We start from the raw sequence: 23,546 nt of genomic DNA, 5'->3' as shown, positions 1-23,546 counted from the left end.
GTTAGACTGTGTATAACTAATAGAGCCTGATGTGAGACGTATAAAATATTATCCTGATATGTAGACGACTGTGTATAAAACTAAACCTATGTTTAGATTATGTATATATATCTATCAACGAGACTCTCGTTACTGGTGTATAAACTATATAGTCCTGATGGTGGTAGACTGGTGTATAAACTGATATAGTCCTGATAGTGGTAGACTGGTGTATGAACTGATATAGTGCTGATGGTGGTAGACTGGTGTATAAAATGACATATTGAATAGCCTGGCTACCATTCTGATAATCTATCATTCCACTCCTTGTACTCCATGTCATGCTAAATCCTTGCCACTCCTATGTTTGGCATGACACGGAGTATAAGGCGTGACAAGTTACCACAAAACAGATTCTGGATTTCAGGCTAGATTTCTGTAGGCTGGTGTGTGACTTTGACCCCGCCCTGACCCCTAACCCCATCATCACTGACCTCATGAGCTCCTCCACCTTGTCATCGATTTCCAGCTCCTCCTCCGTGGCCTCGAACCCGAACGCCCTGGCGGCCGCTGCACTGTTCACCGGGTACCGCGGCGGCGAGAGCTTCCCATTGGGCGTCGCCACCAGGCTGTCCCGCCCCCCGTTCTGCACCATGGTGACCAGTGACACTGGGGAGGGCAGGCCGGGCGGTGGGGAGGTGTCGTAGCTGTTGCTAGGCGACAGCCCCCCGCGTGGTGAGAGGTACTGGGTCTGTGCGACGGTAGAGTTGGTGCAGGAAGAGGACAGGGTGGAGTTGTTAACATGGCTGCTCCCACCAGCGGCATTATTATGAATAATAATACAGGAAGAGGATGTCGTAGAGGATGTGGTGGCTGCAGTGTTGTTGGAGGTGGTGCAATTGGGGTCTGACACAGAGCTGCTCGCTCCTCCCCCGTAGGAGGTGCGATGTCCAAACTTGTCCCCGTGCTCGCGGTCCAGCCGGTCTAGGGTGTCCAGGGCGTGGAGGATCTCCTGCTTGGTCATGCCTGTACGCCGCAGCCTCTGGAGCAGGTCGATCTGCTCGATGGTGAAGCGAGGTTCGTCTGTGTAATGAGACATCCTGGAGAAGAGGAGGGAGAGAGGAATGGTGGGGTGTGGGGGGGGGTGAGAGAAGAAAAAATACACAGTGAGAGGAGAAGGGGAGAAAAGGTGTGAGGGAGAGAGAGAGAGAGGAAATAAAGCGCGGAAGGTACAATTTTGTGGGGGACAGCAGCAACACACACAGTCACCTTGAAAGCATTAGCTGATCCTATCTCAATCATTTCGCTGTGCTTAAGAGCAATAACAAATGCACTTCTCCCTCTGTACGATTTCCCACAGGCCAAGCATCTCTCTGTACAGTGTTCCATTGGCAAAGCATCTCTCTGTACAGTGTTCCATTGGCAAAGCATCTCTCTGTACAGTGTTCCATTGGCCAAGCATCTCTCTGTATGGTTTTCCACAGGCCAAGCATCTCTCTGTACAGTGTTCCATTGGCCAAGCATTTCTCTGTTTGGTTTTCCATAAGCATTTCAGGGTAGAAGAGATTAATAGAATCAACCAGGCTGCAGCATATTTTTCTATCTTGTGAGGCAACATGACTAGATCTTTCTATCAGTAGACACATGTTCCAAAGGTGCACGTAGCGACAGTTCTCTCTGCATGGTGTTTCGGCAAACAGATGTTACGATATACCGGTATTAATGCACGGACTGGTTTGGGTTTTTACTTTACCTTCTATAAAACGATATTTGAATGTTTTGTTAAAAGGTGATAAGCCGTGTGTAACGTCCATTTGTATAGTTTACGTCGCTACTTGAGTCATCTCTCGCTCTCGTTCCACACAACCTAGCCCCCTGTCACTGAAGGAGACCATTGTTGTTGATGGAGCAAGACATTTGCGTTCGGTCAATGCAACAATGACCGCGAGGCTGTTTTCACTTAGCTTAATATAAATCGACTAGCGTTCTATAATTACACTATTTGTTTGTGTTTCTTACAACTGCAAACAGCTGGGTTCGTATATTAACTGCTTCGTGGACAATAAAGTTTTCTAATTCTAAAATGTATGTGGTTAAAGCTGCACATCTGCACAACGCCCAGATGCAATCCCCAAATAATGAGTGTCAAACATTCGTTTACATGACAGTCATTCTGCAATGCATTAGTTACCTCGCTGGAAATTATGGCAAACAAAGGGAGTTGGTACAAAAACTGTTACTGCTACTGTAGCTAGTTATGCCAGTCTATTTTTACTTGTTAGGTCAGTCTATCCGAAGGGCTAGTTAGCCAACGTTCGCTAGCTCTGTTTTCAGCTACAGTAACAGTTTTTGTACCAACTCCAACTAGCTACCTAACTACTGCTTGTTTGGTTATTGGCTAACTCGCTAGCAAACTCAAAATACTAAGTTACCTATCTGACTTTTATTCATGCACTTAGCTAGCTAAAATCGCCAAACGACAACTGTTTCAGTTACATTTAAGTGGGCGCCTAGTCTAGTTATTTACCAGATGGTAATATAGCTAACTGCTAAACCACCATTGAAAATAATTTAGCTATAGGCTAGCTAGTTTACGTTAGCTAGCTAAATATATCACATCTTACCTTGGCTCTCTATCTCGATGTGCCTCTGTACATTTGACCATTTAAATCGCACCACCACTGAACAGTGTGTGTGGGGGGGGAAATGCCACTTACTAACCGTAGCAACAACACATCGACTGCCGGATTGTAGCAGGAGTGCTAGATTTCAATTACAAGCTTATTGTCACAGAGTTTATAAACACACAAACATCGCGAAACCCACAAACATCGCGAGATTTCCGGGAACACTTGCCAAACAGACCCGTCTGGGTTTGAGAAGTCAATAAGAAACGTGAAAAATTATTCCTTAGCTTTTCATTTTCTCGAAATCTAAAAAGATACAACCTAGATTCGAGCCAATGTCTTAGGTAGTTGAACACGTTATTCCAACCTCGTGAAATTGACACATCTTCGTCAAAAAATACTTTATGTCAATAATAATTACTTCACACATTTGAAAGACTAGAATGCTATTTGGCCCTAAACAGAGAGTACACAGTGGCAGAATACCTGACCACTTTGACTGACCCAATATTAAGGAAAGCTTTGACTATGTACAGCCTTGGGCAGTAAACCAGCTTAGAATAAAGAGTATTCAAGGACAAGGGTTAACTAAATCCATCACTAATATGACTCCCATCAGAAAATCACTGAACACAACAGACAAAAAGACAATGGCAAATGAACTTAATGACTTCTACATAAAGTTTTACTGACATGACTTTTCTGCTATGTGTGTTAACATGCTCAACACCATTGTTATTGATGACTGTGACCCCAAGTTAGAATTTAACCCTAGAGAGTCCACAAGAGTCTTTAGGCAAACTGACAACAGGACCCGATGGCATCTCCGCTTTGTGCAGAGGAACTTCCACCAGCCTGGATCCCTGTCCTTCAGAGGTCTGTACATTCTCACACGGTTCTACCTTGATGGAAGAAGGCAATCATCACCACTCTGTCTCCGCAAAGAAAACAACGACAGTAGTAGTAGACCTGTTGCTCTGACCTGCATCGTAATGCAGTGTATTGAAAAGCGTCATGGTGTGTAAGCGTCAGTCAAAACTAAAACACACTGTTGAACCTGTGTCAGTTTGCTTACAAATACAAACGTGGCCCTAATGACGCAATCCTCGACATAGTGCATCTCATGCTGCAACATCTGGACAACCCCAAGGCCTGTGTGCGCCACTGCTATTTGTCCATTTGAGTTCAGCGTTTAACATCTTGCAGCTACACGTCCTCCTCAGTAAGCTCAGACAGATGTCAGTCAATACCATCAGGTGGAATCACTTATTTCTGACCAATAGGAGCTAGTAAACGAGACGCTGTCTGAGCCCAAGGTCATTAACGGTGCCCCCCCCCCCCCCCCAAGGTTGAGAGTTCACCCATCCTAGTCACACAGTATACAAGTAGTCACCCTGATAACTATACTGTCCATTCTGGGTCGAAATGTGTAGACACTGACACTACTGTGTACAGGTCAGAGGTCAGGGATACAGTGGTGTGTTGACCACCACCTCATCCTAAATGTCAGGTAAACTGAGGAAATAGTTTTTGACCCCAAATCTGTTGACCAACTCACCTTTGTGGTGGTCCATAATGTGGACATTACTCAGATCCACTCTTACAAATGTTCTGGGGTCCAACAATGCCTTTGTTTTCTGCGTCGGTTCAGGGGTTTTAGAGTCAAACAGAAGGCTATGCTCCTATTATTATTTTACCAGGCAAGTCAGTTAAGAACAACACCAATAAGAAGAGACTTGCTTGGGCCAAGAAACACGAGCAAAAGACATCAGACCGGTGGAAATCTGTCCTACCACAGTATTCTGCAGCAATACGCCATCCCATCTGATTTGCGCTTCGTGGAACTATCATTTGTTTTTCAACAGGACAATGACCCAACACACCTCCAGGCTGTGTAAGGGCTATTTGACCAAGAAGGAGAGTGATGGAGTGCTGCATCAGATGACCTGGCCTCCACAATCACCCAACCTCAACCCAGTTGAGATGGTTTGGGATTATTTGGACCGCAGAGTGAAGGAAAAGCAGTTAGCGAAAAGCAGCCAACAAGTGCTCAGAATATGTGGGAACTCCTTTAAGACTATTGGAAAAGCATTCCAGGTGAAGCTGGTTGACAGAATTCCAAGAGTGTGCAAAGCTGTCAACAACGCAAAGGATGGCTACTATAAAGAATCTCAAATATATTTTAATTTGTTTAACACTTTTTTGGTTACTACATGATTCCATATGTGTTTTTTCATAGTTGACATCTTCACCATCATTCTACAATGTAGAAAATAAAAAAATTGGAAAGAGTAGGTGTGTCCAAACTTGGCTGGTACTGTATACGTATTCGCTCCAGCCAATACCACGTGCCCGTCATCCCCTGTGGTCAGCTCTCCCTCACAGCAAACAGGACTCTCGGGGATGATGGCTAAGTTAGTCTTTTAAGATTATTACCATGCAATAAAGATCTCGTATACAGCTACTAATACTTAGGTAGCTACACCTAAGACACAGCTCAACGTGAAGGGCAAAAATGTTAGCCTAACTGAAATTCCTTACCGTCATCTCTGCCGACCAAGACCACACACTGTACATTGTAAAGCTCTGCAGCCACGCAAAACGGTATCGTGTCGCAACAAATATGCCCATGTAAACTGATTCTCTTTCCATACGCATTATTCTGTTGATCCTCCCATTTATGTTGACACGCAACAGGTATGTGTTTAGCAGAGGAAGAGGCTAAACTCGGCGGGAAAATCTGTCTCCTTCCAGCAGACGGCGTTTTCCCGTTATTTGGTCAACAAGCAAGGAGTTTTTGAAATGGAGAGTAATGAGTGTCGAATTTCGGATGTTTATTTGATCGAATATAAATTTCATACTGCTTAAGTTATGAGTGTACTGATATAACTAGGTCATGTGACATCCCGGCAATTTTGAGAAAAAACACTTTATATAGGAGTTGTGCAGTTACACATAACTCTAACAAGCCATATTGACAGAAAAACCTTGGAAGATGGATGGATGATGGTTACATGGGAGTTGGAGCATGCAAAGAGATTTAAGCATTAGTTCCTATTCATATAGAAGGGTTAGTTACACAATAAAAAATCCCGTCGTCTACAAAAAGTCAAAACAATTCTAACTTGGTAAAGATGTATCAACAGTAAAGTTTATTGTAACACCATATTGATATAAAACAAAATCATGTAGATTTGTCTCTTCCGCCATAATATACATTTTTTAAATTGTCCGTCTTAAAAAACATTCATAGTCAGATCAGATTGAATATCACAAGTATAAAAACATTTTCAAACATATAAATTAAAAACAAGCCCAGTGTCCAATATCTAAACCATTGCAGAGCTCTTCATCCATTTACTTCATTCTGATTCTCCCAGGTCTGCATTCAACCCCTCCCAATATTATCCCCAAATCACACTTGATCAAACAGATGATACACGGAATGATAAAACCTAGCAGAGTTTCAGTAGTATTATTACAAAATGGACAGAGTGCAAACTTGTTCAGAAGTTCAAGTATACAGTATATTTCCCCTTAGAAAAAAAACAGAAACTCAGAACAAAAAAGGGCCTTACTGTTCTACCAACATAGTTAATAAAATAAGGCACATCATTTGTTGTAATGTCATTACACATATTCCCCACTGGGTGGTGCACTACTTGTTAGTTAGAGCAACACATTGGGCATCACGTATTTGGGGTTCATCCATATACTCCAATACAATGATACCCACTAAAGCCTTGTTCACACTAGCAGTTTGAAGTGACTCAAATCCACTTTTTTTTTTTTAAATATTTATTTTAGGCATATCCGATTCGCCATCTGTCCCCCCCCCCCCCCGCAGTCGGAACACCCAAAAAGCACATGGAATCAGATATTTTTGAGCCACATTCGTAGGTGAATTGAAATCAGATACAAATCAGATTCCTGGCAATGACTTCTGTCTGAACAGTCAAATCTGATTTATTTTCCTTCCAAGTGGTTTTTAAGACTTATTTGGCACATCTTGTTGCTTGCTACTCTGTTGACAGTTTCAACTAAAACTTGTGGTAGCTAAGTAGCTTGTTAATTGTTTACAAACAAATTAGTGTATGTGCTAGCAAACTAAACAGCAACCTAGTTGACCGCTGTAGCAAGACAAAAATGAGTCGTTTTGAAAGTTAAAATCATCTTATCCTTTGAGGCTTTATAAGTGTTCTCACGCTATGATTTTGAACATGCAAAACAACTGGGAGACTTACATAGCAGGCATTGTTGTCAGTCAACTTAGCTTGTTGCACAACAGCTATTCTGAGCGAGAGGAAACACGAGCACCACCACAAATCAGCCTACAGCACCGCAAACACGCCTGCCATTACCTTGACAACCAGCGAAACCACGTCAGCCAATGACTACAGTCTGAAAACACACGTCCGATTTGAGACACTTGTATAGCACGACGTGGTGTGTGCACTGAGATTATTCTACCAACATCGTTAATAAAATAAGGCACATCATTTGTGGTAATGTCATTACACATATTCCCCACTGGGTGGTGGTATAGCACGACGGGTGTGTGCACTGAGATTGGAGGGACGAGCGTAGCAGTGACACGATCTGACGTAAGACAACGCAGTCTGTATTGATTTGAGCATTAAAGAGCTGCAGTGTGAAAAAAGCTTCAGAAGCACATGACATTACTTAACCACATTAGTTACTTTAATGAGAACCTGAGAGGCCCTATCTGACTATGTAAGGCACTCAAGACTGGTAACAACAACAAAAAATACATTCAGATGATATGAAATAACAGTATGAAAGCCTAAGATACATGGACTTGCACATTGATGCATCGTCATAAACTGGGCCTCTCTTCTATCTGTCCATCGATGGCTGGACTTTTAAAAAATGAGCAAAATGTGCATCTCTTATCTCTTGAAATGTTGTGGTTCTCAGCTGCACCTCTACCGACCAGGGTTGGGATCAATTCCAGTTCAATTTACGGAAGTAAACTGAAATTCCAATTTGGAATTGGAATTTCAGTGTCCTTCCTGAATTGACTACGACCGTGGTACATTTGTACAGCAGTAGTGAGACAGAACTTCTGCACTCAACATAAAATATAAACTCAACATGTAAAATGTCAGTCCCATGTTTCATGAGCTGAAATAAAAAGAACCCAGAAATGTCTCTGAAATGTTGTGCACAAATTTGTTTACATCCCCTGTTAGTGAGCATTTCTCCTTTGTCAAGAGAATCCATCCACCTGACAGGTGTGGCATATCAAGAAGCTGATTAAACAGCATGATCATTACACAGGTGCACCTTGTGCTGGGGACAATAAAAGGCCACTCTGAGCTATGAACAGCAAACACAACTGCATTTTTTCAATGGCAATTTGAATGCGCAGAGATACCGTGACGAGATCCTGAGGCCCATTGTCATGCCATTCATCCACCGCCATCACCTCCCGTTTCAGCATGATCATGCACGGTCCCATGTCGCAAGGATCTGTACACAATTCCTGGAAGCTGAAAATGTCCCAGTTCCTCAATGGCTTGCATACTCAGACATGTCACCCATTGAGCATGTTTGGGATGCTCTGGATCAACGTGTACGACAGCGTTTTCCAGTTCCCGCCAATATCCATCAACTTTGCACAGCCATTGAGGAGGAGTGGGACAACATTCCACAGGTAACAATCAACAGCCTGATCAACTCTATGTGAAGGAGATGTGTCGCGCTGCATGAGGAAAATGGTTTAATTCATTTTATTTAACCCTTGTTCTATCAAGTATGTTGACTGAAAACACATCCTCATTTGCAGCAACCACCTAGGGAATATTTACAGGGGAGAGGAGAGGGAGCCAATTGGAAGCTGGCGATGATTAGGTGGCCATGATGGTATGAGGGCCGGATAGGGAATTTAGCCAGGACACCGGGGTTAACACCCCTACTCCTACAATATGTGCCATGGGATCTTTAGTGACCACAGAGAGTCAGGACGCCCGTTTAACGCCCCATCCGAAAAGACGGCACCCTACACAGAGCAGTGTCCCCAATCACTGCCCTTGGGGAATGGGATTTTATTTTTTTAGACCAGAGGACAGAGTGCCTCCTACTGGCCCTCCAACACCACTTCCTGCAACATCTGGTCTCCCATACAGGGACTGACCAGGACTTCATAGGTCAGCCAGCAGTGGGGTGCAAGGTGGTATGCTGCTGGCTGACTGGTTTTCTGATCCACGCCCCTACTTATTTTTAATTACTTATCCGTGACCAGCAGATGCATATCTGTATTCCCAGTCATGTGAAATCCATAAATTGAGAATGAATTCACTTCAATTTGACTGATTTCATTATAAGAAGTGTTAAACATCTTTGAAATTGTTGCGTTTATATTTTTGTTCAGTGTACCTAGATCTCTCTTCTCCCTATGGAACTCTACAGAGAAGACTACCCTTCAGGGTTGGGCTCAATACCATTTCAATTCAGTTCATTTCTCATAGAGAAGCATTGAAAATGTCCGTTTTCTTCCTGAATTTAAATGGAATTGACCCCAACCTTGCTACCCTCTCCTCTCAGCTGTTCCAGGACTTGCGGTTCTGTCCCTTGCGACTGGCCCCAGCCCCATCTCCCTTGGCCAGGGCAGTGAGGGCAGCCAGGTTAGGGCTGGACCCAGATAGGTTAGCACTGCGACGCTTCTGCTGCTGTCGCCGCTTCTGCTTAGCCCCGCCCCCGACTCCTCCACGGCTCACCCTATCAGGACGCACCAACACCCCGTAACCAGGGTTACAGTGGAAGTAGTGCTTTCCACCCACGGACCCGTCGTTTTTCCCTAGAGAGCGAGAGAGATTGATAGTGAGAGAACTGGGGCACATCCACCATAAAATACTATCACACTAACATAATATAGACAATAACCTCTCATTCAAAATTAAATAGCAGAATCTTACAAATTAGTAAGGGTATTTCTGACATAATAATGTTCACTGGGGCATTTCTGAGAACTCATATCCAAAACACTGAGGTAGCCGTCTAATCTAGATGAGATAATATCATCTCTGCTATATTACCTACCTGCAGGTAAATCCAGCTCCACTCCAACCCAGGTTCCCTCTGCAAAGTCTGTAGGTCCCACGTAGCTCACCGTACCACTTTTATTAGTTCCTACAGTCACAAACTCCCCCTCCTTCAGCCAGTCAGGCACGGCTGTGGCTACGTCGGTGGCTCCTTCGTCTGAGTCGGAGAGGATCTCCAGTCTCTCCAGAGGAACAGAGAGGTCAACACCCAGACTACTGGCCCCCACTCCTTCTGCCCCTGCTTGGCCTTCATCCTCATCTAAGATAGGTTGGAAGGACTTCAGGTCGGATGTCTTTACTTTCTGGATCTTGAATGCGTTGGCTGATGTGCTACTGGAAGTGGGAGTTTTGACAACTAGTGCTGGGACAGGGTTTACAGTTATAAGAGGGGCTTTGGCTGGGGCAGGGGTTGAGGTCAGAGCTGGATGGGCAGGTGTACTGGCTGGGGCAGGGGTTGAGGTCAGAGCTGGATGGGCAGGTGTACTGGCTGGGGCAGGGGTTTGCGGTCAGAGCTGGATGGGCAGGTGTAGGGTGCTGGGCAGGGGTTGGTGTTTGAGGTCAGAGCTGGATGGGCAGGTGTAGGGTCATGGGGCAGGCAGTTGGTGTTGAGGTCAGAGCTGGATGGGCAGGTGTAGGGCTGGGGCAGGGGTTGGGTGTTGAGGTCAGAGCTGGATTGGCGGTGTAGGGGCTGGGGCAGGGGTTGGTGTTGAGGTCAGAGCTGATGGGCAGGTGTAGCGCGGTCTGGGCAGGGCGTTGGTGTTGAGGTCAGAGCTCGGATGGGCAGGTGTAGGGTCCTGGGGCAGGGGTTGGTGTTGAGGTCAGAGCTGGATGGGCAGGTGTAGGGGCTGGGGCAGGGGTTGGTGTTGAGGTCAGAGCTGGATGGGCAGGGGCAGGGGTTGAGGTCGGTGCTGGATGGGCAGTGACCGGAGCTACAGCTTGCATTGGTGCTGGGATTGGGGCTGGTGCTTTGGCTTGCTGGCTAGGTGCAGGCTCATCAACTGGAGGCTCTACCGGGGTAGGTGCATGTTCAGACTGGGCTGCCGGTGCCCGCTGGTCTAGAGGTGCCCGCTGGTCTTGTTCTTCTGGTAGCTCTGATGGAGGCTGGGACTGGTCTGTACCTGCTTCTACTGGTTGATCTGTTTGGCCTAGTACTGGTTCTGAACCAGCTGATTCATCCAGTCCTGTCTGTTCTGTGGCTGCTTGATCTGATTCTTGTGGCAGGGCTGGTGCTGTTGGAGACTGGTCCAGTGGTGGAGACTCTTTTAGACCTGGTGCCGATTCTACCGGTGGTTCTGGTTGATCAAATGCAGACTGTTCTGATGCAGACAGTTCTGATTCTGGAAGATCCGTTACAGACTTGCCGACATGTTGTTCTGTCTGGCCCAGTGATGATGACAATTCTACCTCCATCTCTGGTTGTTCCTGAGGTATCTCGGACTCCACTGGTTCTTCTATGTGGACTGGTGGTTCAGACTGATGTGACACTATAGACAGTTCATGTGTAGATTTATCTGGTGTGGACTGTGTCACTGACTCTGACTGGACTGATTGTTCTGACTGGACTAATTGTTCTGACTGGACTAATTGTTCTGAATGGACTGATACTACAGACGGTAGTAGTCTGTAGTGGACTTGTGTAGACTTGTCTGGCATGGACTGTGTCAGTGACTCTGATGGAGTCACGTCTTCAGGTTCTCCTGAGGTGCCGTGTGGTTCTAATGGGAAATTAGATTCTGCTCTGAGTTTATCAGTCTCAGTCCTATCTGCCTGGGGTGTGCTAGTGCCAGTCCTGTCTGCCTGGGGTGTGCTAGTGTCAGTCCTGTCTGCCTGGGGTGTGGCTAGTGTCAGTCCTGTCTGCCTGGGTGTTGTAGTCAGTCCTGTCTGCCTGGGGTGTGCTAGTGCAGTTCTGTCTGCCCTGGGGTGTGCTAGTGCAGTCCTGTCTGCCTGGGGTGTGCTAGTGTCAGTCCTTCTGCCTGGGGTGTGCTAGTGCAGTCCTGTCTGCCTGGGGTGTGCTAGTGCCAGTCCTGTCTGCCTGGGTGTACTAGTGTCAGTCCTGTCTGCCTGGGGTGTACTAGTGTCAGTCCTGCTGCCTGGGGTGTACTAGTGCCAGTCTGTCTGCCTGGGGTGTGCTAGTGTCAGTCCTGTCTGCCTGGGGTGTGCTAGTGTCAGTCCTGTCTGCCTGGGGTGTGCTAGTGTCAGTCCTCTCGGTCTCTGAAGCCTCCAGGTCAGTGGCCTGAGGTATCTGAGGAGTCTCCTCCTCTTCCTCCTGGTCGGCCATGTTACAGTCATGATGAAGATACCGACCGATGTCTGCCTCGAACGACCTGTGCAACGCCTCAAAGCCATCTGGCCTGAGATTGGCTGACGGAGTGACGTCCCCACCAATCAGGTAGGGCTCTGACAGGGTTGCCGTGGAGACGCTGGTAGACGCCTCGCTGACCGGGCTGGGGACGGGGTCTTCCATCTCAGGGATGATGAGCGGGATGATGGGTGGTGGGAGGGGCATGGTTTTTGGGGCCTCTGATTGGCTCTCTGGCGGGATGATTTCCCCAATGGGAACCTGTGGAATTAACCATGGCGAGACAGACTAGTAATGGTTGGTGATGAGCATGATACTGTACACACACACACACCTCTCATTTCTAGGTGTAGGAGCCATGTAATTGATTTTTTATTAAGACCACATTATTTGTCTATTATGAATCTTGATATGTGTGTCCTAATAACTCATTACATTGTCAGTGTGGCTGGATGGGCCAGTCTTTGACCTGGCTGCCAGGTCGCTGGCTGCCACGCATTGTACCCTGTTTAAAAAAATAATAATCCTAACTTGTTTTGCTGTGAAATAAATCAAGTTTATTTTACCTGCATTATTTTCTTCATATTTTTCTGTAACGAAATCCAACAAATGTATTATTGTCAACAACTCTGTTCGGGACGTTCCCTTATTCGATTATTGGACAAGTGTTGGGCAAGATTTAAAAATCCCTCAAATCAGAGTGCCTAAGGAAATGTGGGCGAAACATTTAAGAAATAGTCAATGAACTACGGACATAAGATCAAGTGACTTACCAAGTGACGACCAAGTGTGGTATCCAAGTCCTCTTCAACACTTGGTGACTGCACTATGATGAAAGGCAGGCTCCGAGGGACAGGCTAAACATGAGTTTCATGTTAAAATTTGATCTGAGATGTTTCACAGAGTATATTGACAGTTAAATCAATCATTGATGTCCTTCCAGCCTCTGATCTAGGGACAGTATACCGATTCTAGCCTCTGATCTAGGGACAGTATACCAATTCCAGCCTCTGATCTAAGGACAGTATACAATTCAGCCTCTGATCTAAGGACAGTATACCAATTCTAGCCTCTGATCTAAGGACAGTATACCGATTCCAGCCTCTGATCTAAGGACAGTATACCGATTCTAGCCTCTGATCTAGGTTGAAGAATGTATACCAATTCCAGCCTCTGATCTAAGGACAGTATACCGATTCCAGCCTCTGATCTAGGGACAGTATACCGATTCTAGCCTCTGATCTAGGGACAGCACACAGATTCCTGTCCCTTTTCTATTAAATTATCCTCCATTTTAAATGTCCTTTCTGACCTGCTCAAAACCCTGGGAATTAAATAAAGCATTATAAAGGACACATTTCACATTTATGGCTAAACATTCCAAACCCCTCTCTTCTCAGATAAGGGGTAAGGGGGGCACTACAGATATTGATGGCAGATCAGCTGCCACAGCAGACTCAGAGTTCTAGATTAATTCTGGAATCACAGTGAGAACTGACAAGTGATTGTTTTCACATGTTTTGATTGTAAGATGCTAACAGGAGAATGAGCCACGGAAGCAATTGTCAGCAGGTCCAAACAGAACTAAACCTGTCATCCTCTAGCCTCAGCCCATAACACCTGGAACTCAACCACTGTCACATCACCTCTCCTGTCCACTCCACCACATCTTCACACTGCTGGAGAATACTCCCGACCAAAAAAAATCTTGGACAGATACAGTCTCTAAAAACAGACTATGGCTGCTTCTACATACAGTATGCTAAATGTGTGAGATAATCTGAATGTCTAAGAACTGACCAGAAAGCAGTTGTTACTGTTAAAAGTTTGAACAAAATTTCAACTAACTATTCACTGACCCTTAACCTTTATTCTAACCCTAACCTAACCCTAACCTTAGTAACCAGTTGCTTACAAACAGATACTTTGACCATCTGTAGATCCTCAATAGGGAACTATCCAAATAAAGTGTGGCCTTAGTTAAGTTTACCTGCTGGGGGACAGGAGTCAGGTCTCTCTTCTCCTCCCTGGCGGAGAACAGGGACTTGAGCAGTTTGGGGACAGGAGGGACCAGAGCCTTGACTGGGGAGAAATAATAGGCAGCACGAGCACGCCGTGAGAGACCTTGAGGTCGTACAGGGAGGGGAGAGGAAAAATGAGAGGAGGAAGAGAGGAAGCTCTAAATTGGAGAGGAGAAACCCAACAGATGAAACCCAGAGGACAGGCAGAACAGGTAATATAATAGCAGCACCAGAGCAGTGAAGGCTCAAGAGTGAGGAAAAGGATAGCGACCATTAGCCCTGAGGTTATATTAGAGGACTTTGTTGTTCTCACCAGTGTCAGGGAGGATGTTCTGGCCCAGAGGTAGGATGGAGCTGGGGAGGGTACGTCTGGAGTGGGACGGGGGAGGAACAACTGACAGGTCCTGGTGACTCTCGGACCAGCCCTGAGGATATCAGGGATGGAACAGTAGAAACATTTTTGTGATATTTAGTTGGTAGATATATCATTTGGAATTTGATTGTACTTCCTGACTGGTATTGAAATGGAATTGACCCCAACCCTGGTTGGTAGCGATATGGTTACTGTTTTGTTGTTAGTTAAGGTGTTGTTAGAGTATGTTGCCATGGTGTTTGATACCCAAACTATAAATTTGCTGTACACATTTTGAGGGGGGGAAATCTATTTTCTAGATTAACCTAGTTTAGGGACGTCTCACCTTGTTGTCATGTAGCCTGTGGTTGGAGGACAGGTCCTGTCTGCTCCAGGATCCTGACAGCTAGAAGAGGGTAGAGACCAGGATGGTTAGCGGGACAGAGCAGGGTTCAAACAAGACTGTTAGCCTGCTGAGCTAAAGCCTTAGTTTAAAGAGCTAGCGCAAGTCTTAGGGTACACTGTCGTCTTTACAGGTTAACTAATAGTTACTAAGCAGTACGTTATTACGTTACTGAGATGATGGGAATAGCTGGCTGATAGTAGAGGCGTCCTCATGCTTCCCAGATGAAACAGTTTGGTAGAGTTGGTGCATATAATATGACGACATTTCGTGACGTTTCTGTTCGTTTTGGATTTCATGAGAGTTTTTAAAATCGGAGCCGAAGTCTAAGCCCCATCGTCGGGTGATTGGTCAACAGTAGGGATTCTTCAAAAAACTATTTGTTGTCATTCAATAATAGACGACTCGTTTTCATGGAAATTTTTTTTCCTTTGAAAAATACTGCACCAAACATTTAAGTTAGATGTAAAATTGCACGACTAAGATCTATTTGGCAAAAATGTCAAAATTAATGACAGATTTCTTTTGTTATCTTATCCTGGAGAGAGAAAAAATTAAAACGCAACAATTTCATTGATTTTACTGAGATAAAGTTCATATGAGGAAATCAGTCAATTTACATAAATTCATCAGGCCCTAATTTATGGATTTCACATGACTGGCAATACAGATATGCATCTGTTGGTCAGATAATAAAAAATAAAAAAAATAAAAAATGGACGTCAGTATCTTGTCACGGTATATATGAGGCGGCTTATGGAAGAGAAATTAACATTGAATTCTCTGGTAACACCTCTGGTGGACATTCCTGCAGTCAGCATGCCAACGGCACACTCCCTCATCTGTGGCATATTGTTCTGTGACAAAACTGCACTTTTATTGTCCCCAGCACAAGGTGCACCTGTGTAATGATCATGCTGTTTAATCAGCTTGTTGATATGCCACACCTGTCAGGTGGATGGATTATCTTGGCAAAGGAGAAATACTCACTAACAAGGATGAAAACTAATTTGTGCAGAGAAGAGAAATAAGCTTTTTGTGCGTAACATTTCTCGGCTCTTATTTCAGTTCATGAAATCAAATCAAATGTTATTAGTCACATGCGCCGAATACAACAGGTGTAGACCTTACAGTGAAATGCTGAATACAACAGGTGTAGACCTTACAGTCAAATGCTTACGAGCCCCTAACCAAGAATGCAGTTTAAAAAATAAGTAATTAAAGAGCAGCACTGAAATAACAATAGCGAGACTATATACACATGGGGTACCGGTACAGAGTCAATGTGCGGGGCCACCGGTTATTTGAGGTAGTATGTACGTAGGGTTATTAAAGTGACTATGCACAGATGACAACAGAGAGTAGCAGGTGTAAAGAGGGGGTGGGGAGYGCACTGCAAATAGTCTGGGTAACCATTTGACTAGATGTTCAGGAGTCTTTACAAAATTTTACATGTCGCGTTCATATTTTTGTTCAGTGAAAATTTATTCAGACTATTTTGGAGGAAGTGTATACTGGCTACGGCGTCTCAAGATGGATAAACAGTCCTATTGTCGTTTTTTTCTGCCCATTAAAAAGGGAGTATGCGAGCACACTCGTTCTGTTCAGCTAGCCGAGATGGGCTAGGCGCCAGCCGAACTGTAGCTTGTTAAAGCCTTAAGGTGTAGGTAGATAGACCGTGTGATCTAATTTCTTACCCGGTTCACATTAGGAGAGCTGAGAGCACGTCTGGGAGACTTGGTCTTGACAGACAACCGCTCCTTCACTGCAACTTCCTACACACACACACAGACACACGGGGTTTATGTTATGTAAGAGGTGAGTGTACAATCGTAGCCAGAAGTTTTGAGAATAACACAAATATTAATTTCCACAAAGTCCGCTGCCTCAGTTTGTATGATGGCAATTTGCATATACTCCAGAATGTTATGAAGTGTGATCAGATGAATTGTAATTAGTTGCAAAGTCCCTCTTTGCCATGCAAATGAACTTAATCCCCCCAAAAACATTTCCACTGCATTTCAGCCCTGCCACAAAAGGACCAGCTGACATCATGTCAGTGATTCTCTCGTTAACACAGGTGTGAGTGTTGACGAGGACAAGGCTGGAGATCACTCTGTCATGCTGATTGAGGTCGAATAACAGACTGGAAGCTTCAAAAGGAGGCTGGTGCTTGGAATCATTGTTCTTCCTCTGTCAACCATGGTTACCTGCAAGGAAACACTATGTCGTCTCATTCGCTTTGCACAAAAAGGGCTTCACAGGCAAGGTTATTGCTGCCAGTAAGATTGCCCTAAATCAACCATTTATCGAATCATCAAGAACTTCAAGGAGAGCGGTTCAATTGTTGTGAAGAAGGCTTCAGGCACCCAAGAAAGTCCAGCAGGCCGCCAGGACCGTCCTAAAGTTGATTCAGCTGCGGGATCGGGGCAAACAACCAGTACAGAGCTTGCTCAGGAATGGCAGCAGACAGGTGTGAGTGCATCTGCACGCACAGTGAGGCGAAGACTTTTGGAGGATGGCCTGGTGTGAAGAAGGGCAGCAAAGAAGCCACTTCTCTCCAGGAAAAACATCAGGGACAGACTGATATTCTGCAAAAGGTACAGGGATTGGACTGCTGAGGACTGGGGTAAAGTCATTTTCTCTGATGAATCCCCTTTCCGATTTTTTGAGGCATCCGGAAAAAAGCTTGTCCGGAGAAGACAAGGTGAGCGCTACCATCAGTCCTGTGTCTTGCCAACAGTAAAACATCCTGAGACCATTCATGTGTGGGGTTGCTTTTCAGCCAAGGGAGTGGGCTCACTCACAATTTTGCCTAAGAACACAGCCATGAATAAAGAATGGTACCAACACATCCTCCGAGAGCAACTTCTCCCAACCATCCAGGAACAGTTTGGTGACGAACAATGCCTTTTCCAGGAAGATGGAGCACCTTGCCATAAGGCAAAAGTGAAAACTAAGTGGCTCGGGGAACAAAACATCGATATTTTGGGTCCATGGCCAGGAAACTCCCCAGACCTTAATCCCATTGAGAACTTGTGGTCAATTCTCAAGAGGCGGGTGGACAAACAAAACTCCACAAATTCTGACAAACTCCAAGCACTGATTAAACAATAATGGGCTGCCATCAGTCAGGATGGGGCCCAGAAGTTAATTGACAGCATGCCAAGGCAAATTGCAAAGGTCTTGAAAAAGAAGACTCTTTGCATCAACTTCATGTAATTGTCCATAAAAGCCTTTGACACTTATGAAATGCTTGTAATTATACTTCAGTATTCCATAGTAACATCTGACAAAAATATCTAAAGACACTGAAGCAGCAAACTTTGTGGAAATTAATATTTGTGTCATTCTCAAAACTTTTGGCCACGACTGTATGTATTATTGAGGAGAGGTCTGTCTACCTGTCGTAGTCGGTCCAGGGTGAGTATGTTCTCCACAGCCAGGACACTGCGGAGGTACTTCTCTATGGCCGCCTCACTGTCCGCTGACTGGACATCCTGAACATCCACACTAGCTGCTAGTCTGGCCAGCATCTCTCTGTCCTCTGGACCCTGGACATCCTGGAGGAGAAGCATCGATAATGTACAGGTAACTGCCAAAATAATGCAAACACTTGAGGAAATGAGGGATACCAAAAGAGAACTGTATATTGAAAGCAGGTGCTTCCACAAAGGTGTGGTTCCTGAGTTAATTAAGCAATTAACATCCCATCATGCTTAGGGTCATGTATAATAATACCTGGCAGGCCATTATTTGAGATATCATGGCTATGCCCCCATAGGATGACAATGCCCCCATTCAAAGGGCACAAGTGGTTTGATGAGCATGAAAACGATGTAAACCATATACCATGGCTTGTCTCAATCACCAGATCTTATGGGAGATTCTGAAGAGGCGTCTGAGACGGTGTTTTTCCACCGCCATCAACAGAACACCAAAATGATGAAAGAATGGGGTAATAGAATTCCAATAGACTTCCAGACACTTGTAGCATTGAAGCTGTTCTGGTTCGTGGTGGCCCAACGCCCTATTAAGACACTTTATGTTGGTGTTTCCTTTATTTTGGCAGTTACCCGAATAAGATAATGTATCATAGACAATGTATCAGAAATAATGTTTAATAGATAATGCACCGTAGATAATGCATTGTCAATAATGTGTCAGAGCCAAAAAAGATTATATGAAAACTGTTAGTTCTGGACACCCATCGAAAGTGACCATATCACAGTGACCTCATCAACATGTGCCATAAATCATGAAAACAGACCTCAGCTAACTGGGTTTGGGTACCATTGGCACCAAAACATTATGTACTTTTTACTGTATTCTCCTGCTGAATTTTACCATGTCTCCCTCCAAAAACAGGTATTTAACCTCAAGGGATTTTTTACCCAGTATACAAAGGTAACTGAAATTAAATGAGTTCACGGGTGTTGGCACCAAAACACCCGCGTTTCTCTCACCCCGGGTATGTTGGAGACGATCTCGAAGGTGACTCCACAGCCAGGGATGGTGCTGCGATGAGACATCCTCTTCATCAGACTCTGACCCCAACCCTGGTGATGACAATGCCCCCATTCAAAAGGGCACAAGTGGTTTGATGAGCATGAAAACAGATGTAAACCATATACCATGGCTTGTCTCAATCACCAGATCTTATGGGAGATTCTGAAGAGGCGTCTGAGACGGTGTTTTCCACCGCCATCAACAGAACACCAAAATGATGAAAGAATGGGGTAATAGAATTCCAATAGACTTCCAGACACTTTTAGCATTGAAGCTGTTCTGGTTCGTGGTGGCCCAACGCCTATTAAGACACTTTATGTTGGTGTTTCCTTTATTTTGGCAGTTACCCGAATAAGATAATGTATCATAGACAATGTATCAGAAATAATGAATAGATAATGCACCGTAGATAAGCATTGTCAATAATGTGTCAGAGCCAAAAAAGATTATATGAAAACTGTTAGTTCTGGACACCCATCGAAAGTGACCATATCACAGTGACCTCATCAACATGTGCCATAAATCATGAAAACAGACCTCAGCTAACTGGGTTTGGGTACCATTGGCACAAAACATTATGTACTTTTTACTGTATTCTCCTGCTGAATTTTACCATGTCTCCCTCCAAAAACAGGTATTTAACCTCAAGGGATTTTTTACCCATATACAAAGGTAACTGAAATTAAATGAGTTCACGGGTGTGCACCAAAACACCCGCGTTTCTCTCACCCCGGGTATGTTGGAGACGATCTCGAAGGTGACTCCACAGCCAGGGATGGTGCTGCGATGAGACATCCTCTTCATCAGACTCTGACCCCAACCCTGGTACATAACCATGAAATAAACATCCACTATAGCCATGATGTAAACATCCACCTATACCCACAATATAAACATCCACAATATAAACATCCACCTATACCCACGATATTAACATCCACCTATACCCACGATGTTAACATCCACCTATACCCATGATGTTAACATCCACCTATACCCATGATGTTAACATCCACCTAACCCATGATGTTAACATCCACCTATACCCATGATGTTAACAATCCACCTATACCCACGATAAACATCCAACTATACCCACAATATAAACATCCCAACTATACCCACAATATAAACATCCACCTATACCACATATAACATCACCTAACCCAATTAAGTTATATCATACAAATCATCATTGGTATAGACTGTATACTAATTATTCATTAATTATTATGCCCAGAAATGAATGAAGATTGGAAAAAACTAATGCTTAATACATGTACAACGCATTATACAGGAGCAAGTTATATATATTTATACACTGCTCAAAAAATAAAGGGAACACTAAAATAACACATCCTAGATCTGAATGAATGAAATATTCTTATTAAATACTTTTTTATTTACATAGTTGAATGTGCTGACAACAAAATCACACAAAAATTACCAATGGAAATCAAATTTATCAACCCATGGAGGTCTGGATTTGGTGTCACACTCAAAATTAAAGTGGAAAACCACACTACTGGCTATCCAACTTTGATGTAATGTCCTTAAAACAAGTCAAAATGAGGCTCAGTAGTGTGTGTGGCCTCCACGTGCCTGTATGACCTCCCTACAACGCCTGGGCATGCTCCTGATGAGGTGGCGGATGGTCTCCTGAGGGATCTCCTCCCAGGCCTGGACTAAAGCATCCGCCAACTCCTGGACAGTCTGTGGTGCAATTGGCGTTGGTGCATGGAGCGAGACATGATTCCCAGATGTGCTCAATTGGATTCAGGTCTGGGGAACGGGCGGGCCAGTCCATAGCATCAATGCCTTCCTCTTGCAGAACTGATGACACACTCCAGCCACCTGAGGTCTAGCATTGTCTTGCATTAGGAGGAACCCAGGGCCAACCGCACCAGCATATGGTCTCACAAGGGTCTGAGGATCTCATCTCGGTACCTAATGGCAGTCAGGCTACCTCTGGCGAGCACATGGAGGGCTGTGCGGCCCCCCAAAGAAATGCCACCCCACACCATGACTGACCCACCGCCAAACCGGTCATACTGGAGGATGTTGCAGGCAGCAGAACGTTCTCCACGGCGTCTCCAGACTGTCACGTCTGTCACATGTGCTCAGTGTGAACCTGCTTTCATCTGTGAAGAGCACAGGGCACCAGTGGCATATTTTCCAATCTTGGTGTTCTCTGGCAAATGCCAAACGTCTGCACGGTGTTGGGCTGTAAGCACAACCCCCACCTGTGGACGTCGGGCCCTCATACCACCCTCATGGAGTCTGTTTCTGACCGTTTGAGCAGACACATGCACATTTGTGGCCTGCTGGAGGTCATTTTGCAGGCTCTGGCAGTGCTCCTCCTTGCACAAAGGCGGAGGTAGCGGTCCTGCTGCTGGGTTGTTGCCCTCCTACGGCCTCCTCCACGTCTCCTGATGTACTGGCCTGTCTCCTGGTAGCGCCTCCATGCTCTGGACACTACGCTGACAGACACAGCAAACCTTCTTGCCACAGCTCGCATTGATGTGCCATCCTGGATGAGCTGCACTACCTGAGCCACTTGTGTGGGTTGTAGACTCCGTCTCATGCTACCACTAGAGTGAAAGCACCGCCAGCATTCAAAAGTGACCAAAACATCAGCCAGGAAGCATAGGAACTGAAAGTGGTCACCACCTGCAGAACCCTCCTTTATTGGGGGTGTCTTGCTAATTGCCTATAATTTCCACCTGTTGTCTAATACATTGCACAACAGCATGTGAAATTTATTGTCAATCAGTGTTGCTTCCTAAGTGGACAGTTTGATTTCACAGAAGTGTGATTGACTTGGTGTTACAGTGTGTTGTTTAAGTGTTCCCTTTATTTTTTTGAGCAGTGTATATTATACAGGAGCAAGTTATATATTGTTATATATTATAAAGGAGCAAGTTATATATATTTATATATTATAAAGGAGCAAGTTATATATAGTTATACATTATACAGGAGCAAGTTATATATAGTTATATATATATACAGGAGCAAGTTATATATAGTTATATATTATACAGGAGCAAGTTATATATAGTTATATATTATACAGGAGCAAGTTATATATAGTTATATATTATACAGGAGCAAGTTATATATAGTTATATATTATACAGGAGCAAGTTATATATAGTTATATTATACAGGAGCAAGTTATATATAGTTATATATTATACAGGAGCAAGTTTTATAATTTATTATATACAGGAGCAGTTACTGAGCATGTTTCTGACCTGTTGTCCAGTGTTAGTGTGTGACTCCTACCTGTCGTCCGGCTAGGTTGACACAGATGCGTTTTCTGAGGACCAGCTGCATATTAGCAGGGTGTGAGAGCTGAACTACGACCCTGACTGTCAGGTACACTCGAAGGTCAGCCGACACACTGCGACTCAACTGGGACAGTCGTGTACCGTAGAGTCCCAAGACGCCTCCGCACCAACCTGGGAGGGGGATGATACATGCCTGGTTCAACATCTAGTCCCTGGGGAGGGTGATGATATATGCCTGGTTCAACATCTAGTCCCTGGGAGTGGGATGATATATGCCTGGTTCAACATCTAGTCCCTGGGGAGGGGGATGATATATGGCTGGTTCAATATCTAGTCCCTGGGGAGGGGGATGATATATGCCGGTTCAACATCTAGTCCCTGGGGAGGGTGATGATACATGCCTGGTTCAACATCAGTCCCTGGAGGGGGATGATATATGCCTGGTTCAACATCTAGTCCCTGGGGAGGGGGATATATATGCCTGGTTCAACATCTAGTCCCTGGGGGGGTGATGATATATGCCTGGTTCAACATCTAGTCCCTGGGAGGGTGATGATATATGCCTGGTTCACAACTCTAGTCCCTACTTCTGATAGACCTTAAAGGGGTCTGATAGAGTAAGCAGCTTGGCAGAGAGTCCACCGGGCCGGCAGCACCGGTTTCTACCATCTGATCCTTTCAGATATATGAGAAGTGTCTAAAAGAAAAGATTAGGTGTTGATTTGGACCAGGAGATCACTACTGGTGTTAGAGCCTCGGTCGGTTTCAGCCCCAGTTTGTGTCTTTAAGACCGTTAGCTCACCTCTCATCGGAATGTTTGACGATGTGCAGGTCGAAGAACTCATCCTCTTCCTCCTGGTTCAGCATGGCGTCTAGACCTCCAGCCAGCGGAGCAGACAGGTTGTCCTGGAAATCATCAGCTGGGGGGGGGGGGTTCAGAGTCAAAGCCAAAATACTTCTGATTTAACATTTACTTCAATGCTGAGACCAAGTTGTCTT

At 44.8% G+C, this 23,546-nt stretch overlaps 2 protein-coding genes across 2 annotated transcripts in view; both read right to left on the bottom strand.

Moving 5' to 3' along the window:
- LOC112073573 (homeobox-containing protein 1-like) overlaps window positions 1-2,777 on the bottom strand; it is a 36,203-nt gene extending 33,426 nt beyond the window's left edge. The window contains exons 1-2 of the mRNA XM_024140847.2: window positions 2,604-2,777; window positions 474-1,079 (exon numbers count right to left, since the gene is read on the bottom strand). Of these exons, the coding sequence (XP_023996615.2) occupies window positions 474-1,079; window positions 2,604-2,644 (647 nt within the window). The 5' untranslated portion in view covers window positions 2,645-2,777. The remainder of the gene's footprint in view (window positions 1-473; window positions 1,080-2,603) is intronic.
- Window positions 2,778-5,735: 2,958 nt separating this feature from the next.
- The window catches only part of LOC112073571 (kinesin-like protein KIF13B), a 26,352-nt gene continuing 8,541 nt past the window's right edge, over window positions 5,736-23,546 (bottom strand). Inside the window, 14 exon segments of the mRNA XM_070440201.1 lie at window positions 5,736-9,426; window positions 9,669-10,177; window positions 10,443-11,639; window positions 11,761-12,230; window positions 12,743-12,826; window positions 13,960-14,093; window positions 14,304-14,415; window positions 14,689-14,748; window positions 16,443-16,520; window positions 18,150-18,308; window positions 19,984-20,076; window positions 22,543-22,673; window positions 22,676-22,740; window positions 23,350-23,467. Coding sequence (XP_070296302.1) covers window positions 9,170-9,426; window positions 9,669-10,177; window positions 10,443-11,639; window positions 11,761-12,230; window positions 12,743-12,826; window positions 13,960-14,093; window positions 14,304-14,415; window positions 14,689-14,748; window positions 16,443-16,520; window positions 18,150-18,308; window positions 19,984-20,076; window positions 22,543-22,673; window positions 22,676-22,740; window positions 23,350-23,467 — 3,467 coding nt within the window. The 3' untranslated portion in view covers window positions 5,736-9,169.

The sequence above is a fragment of the Salvelinus sp. IW2-2015 genome, unplaced genomic scaffold (assembly GCF_002910315.2).
Source record: "Salvelinus sp. IW2-2015 unplaced genomic scaffold, ASM291031v2 Un_scaffold2302, whole genome shotgun sequence".
Lineage (NCBI taxonomy): Eukaryota > Metazoa > Chordata > Actinopteri > Salmoniformes > Salmonidae > Salvelinus > Salvelinus sp. IW2-2015.
This window is presented reverse-complemented; position numbering and strand designations above follow the sequence as displayed.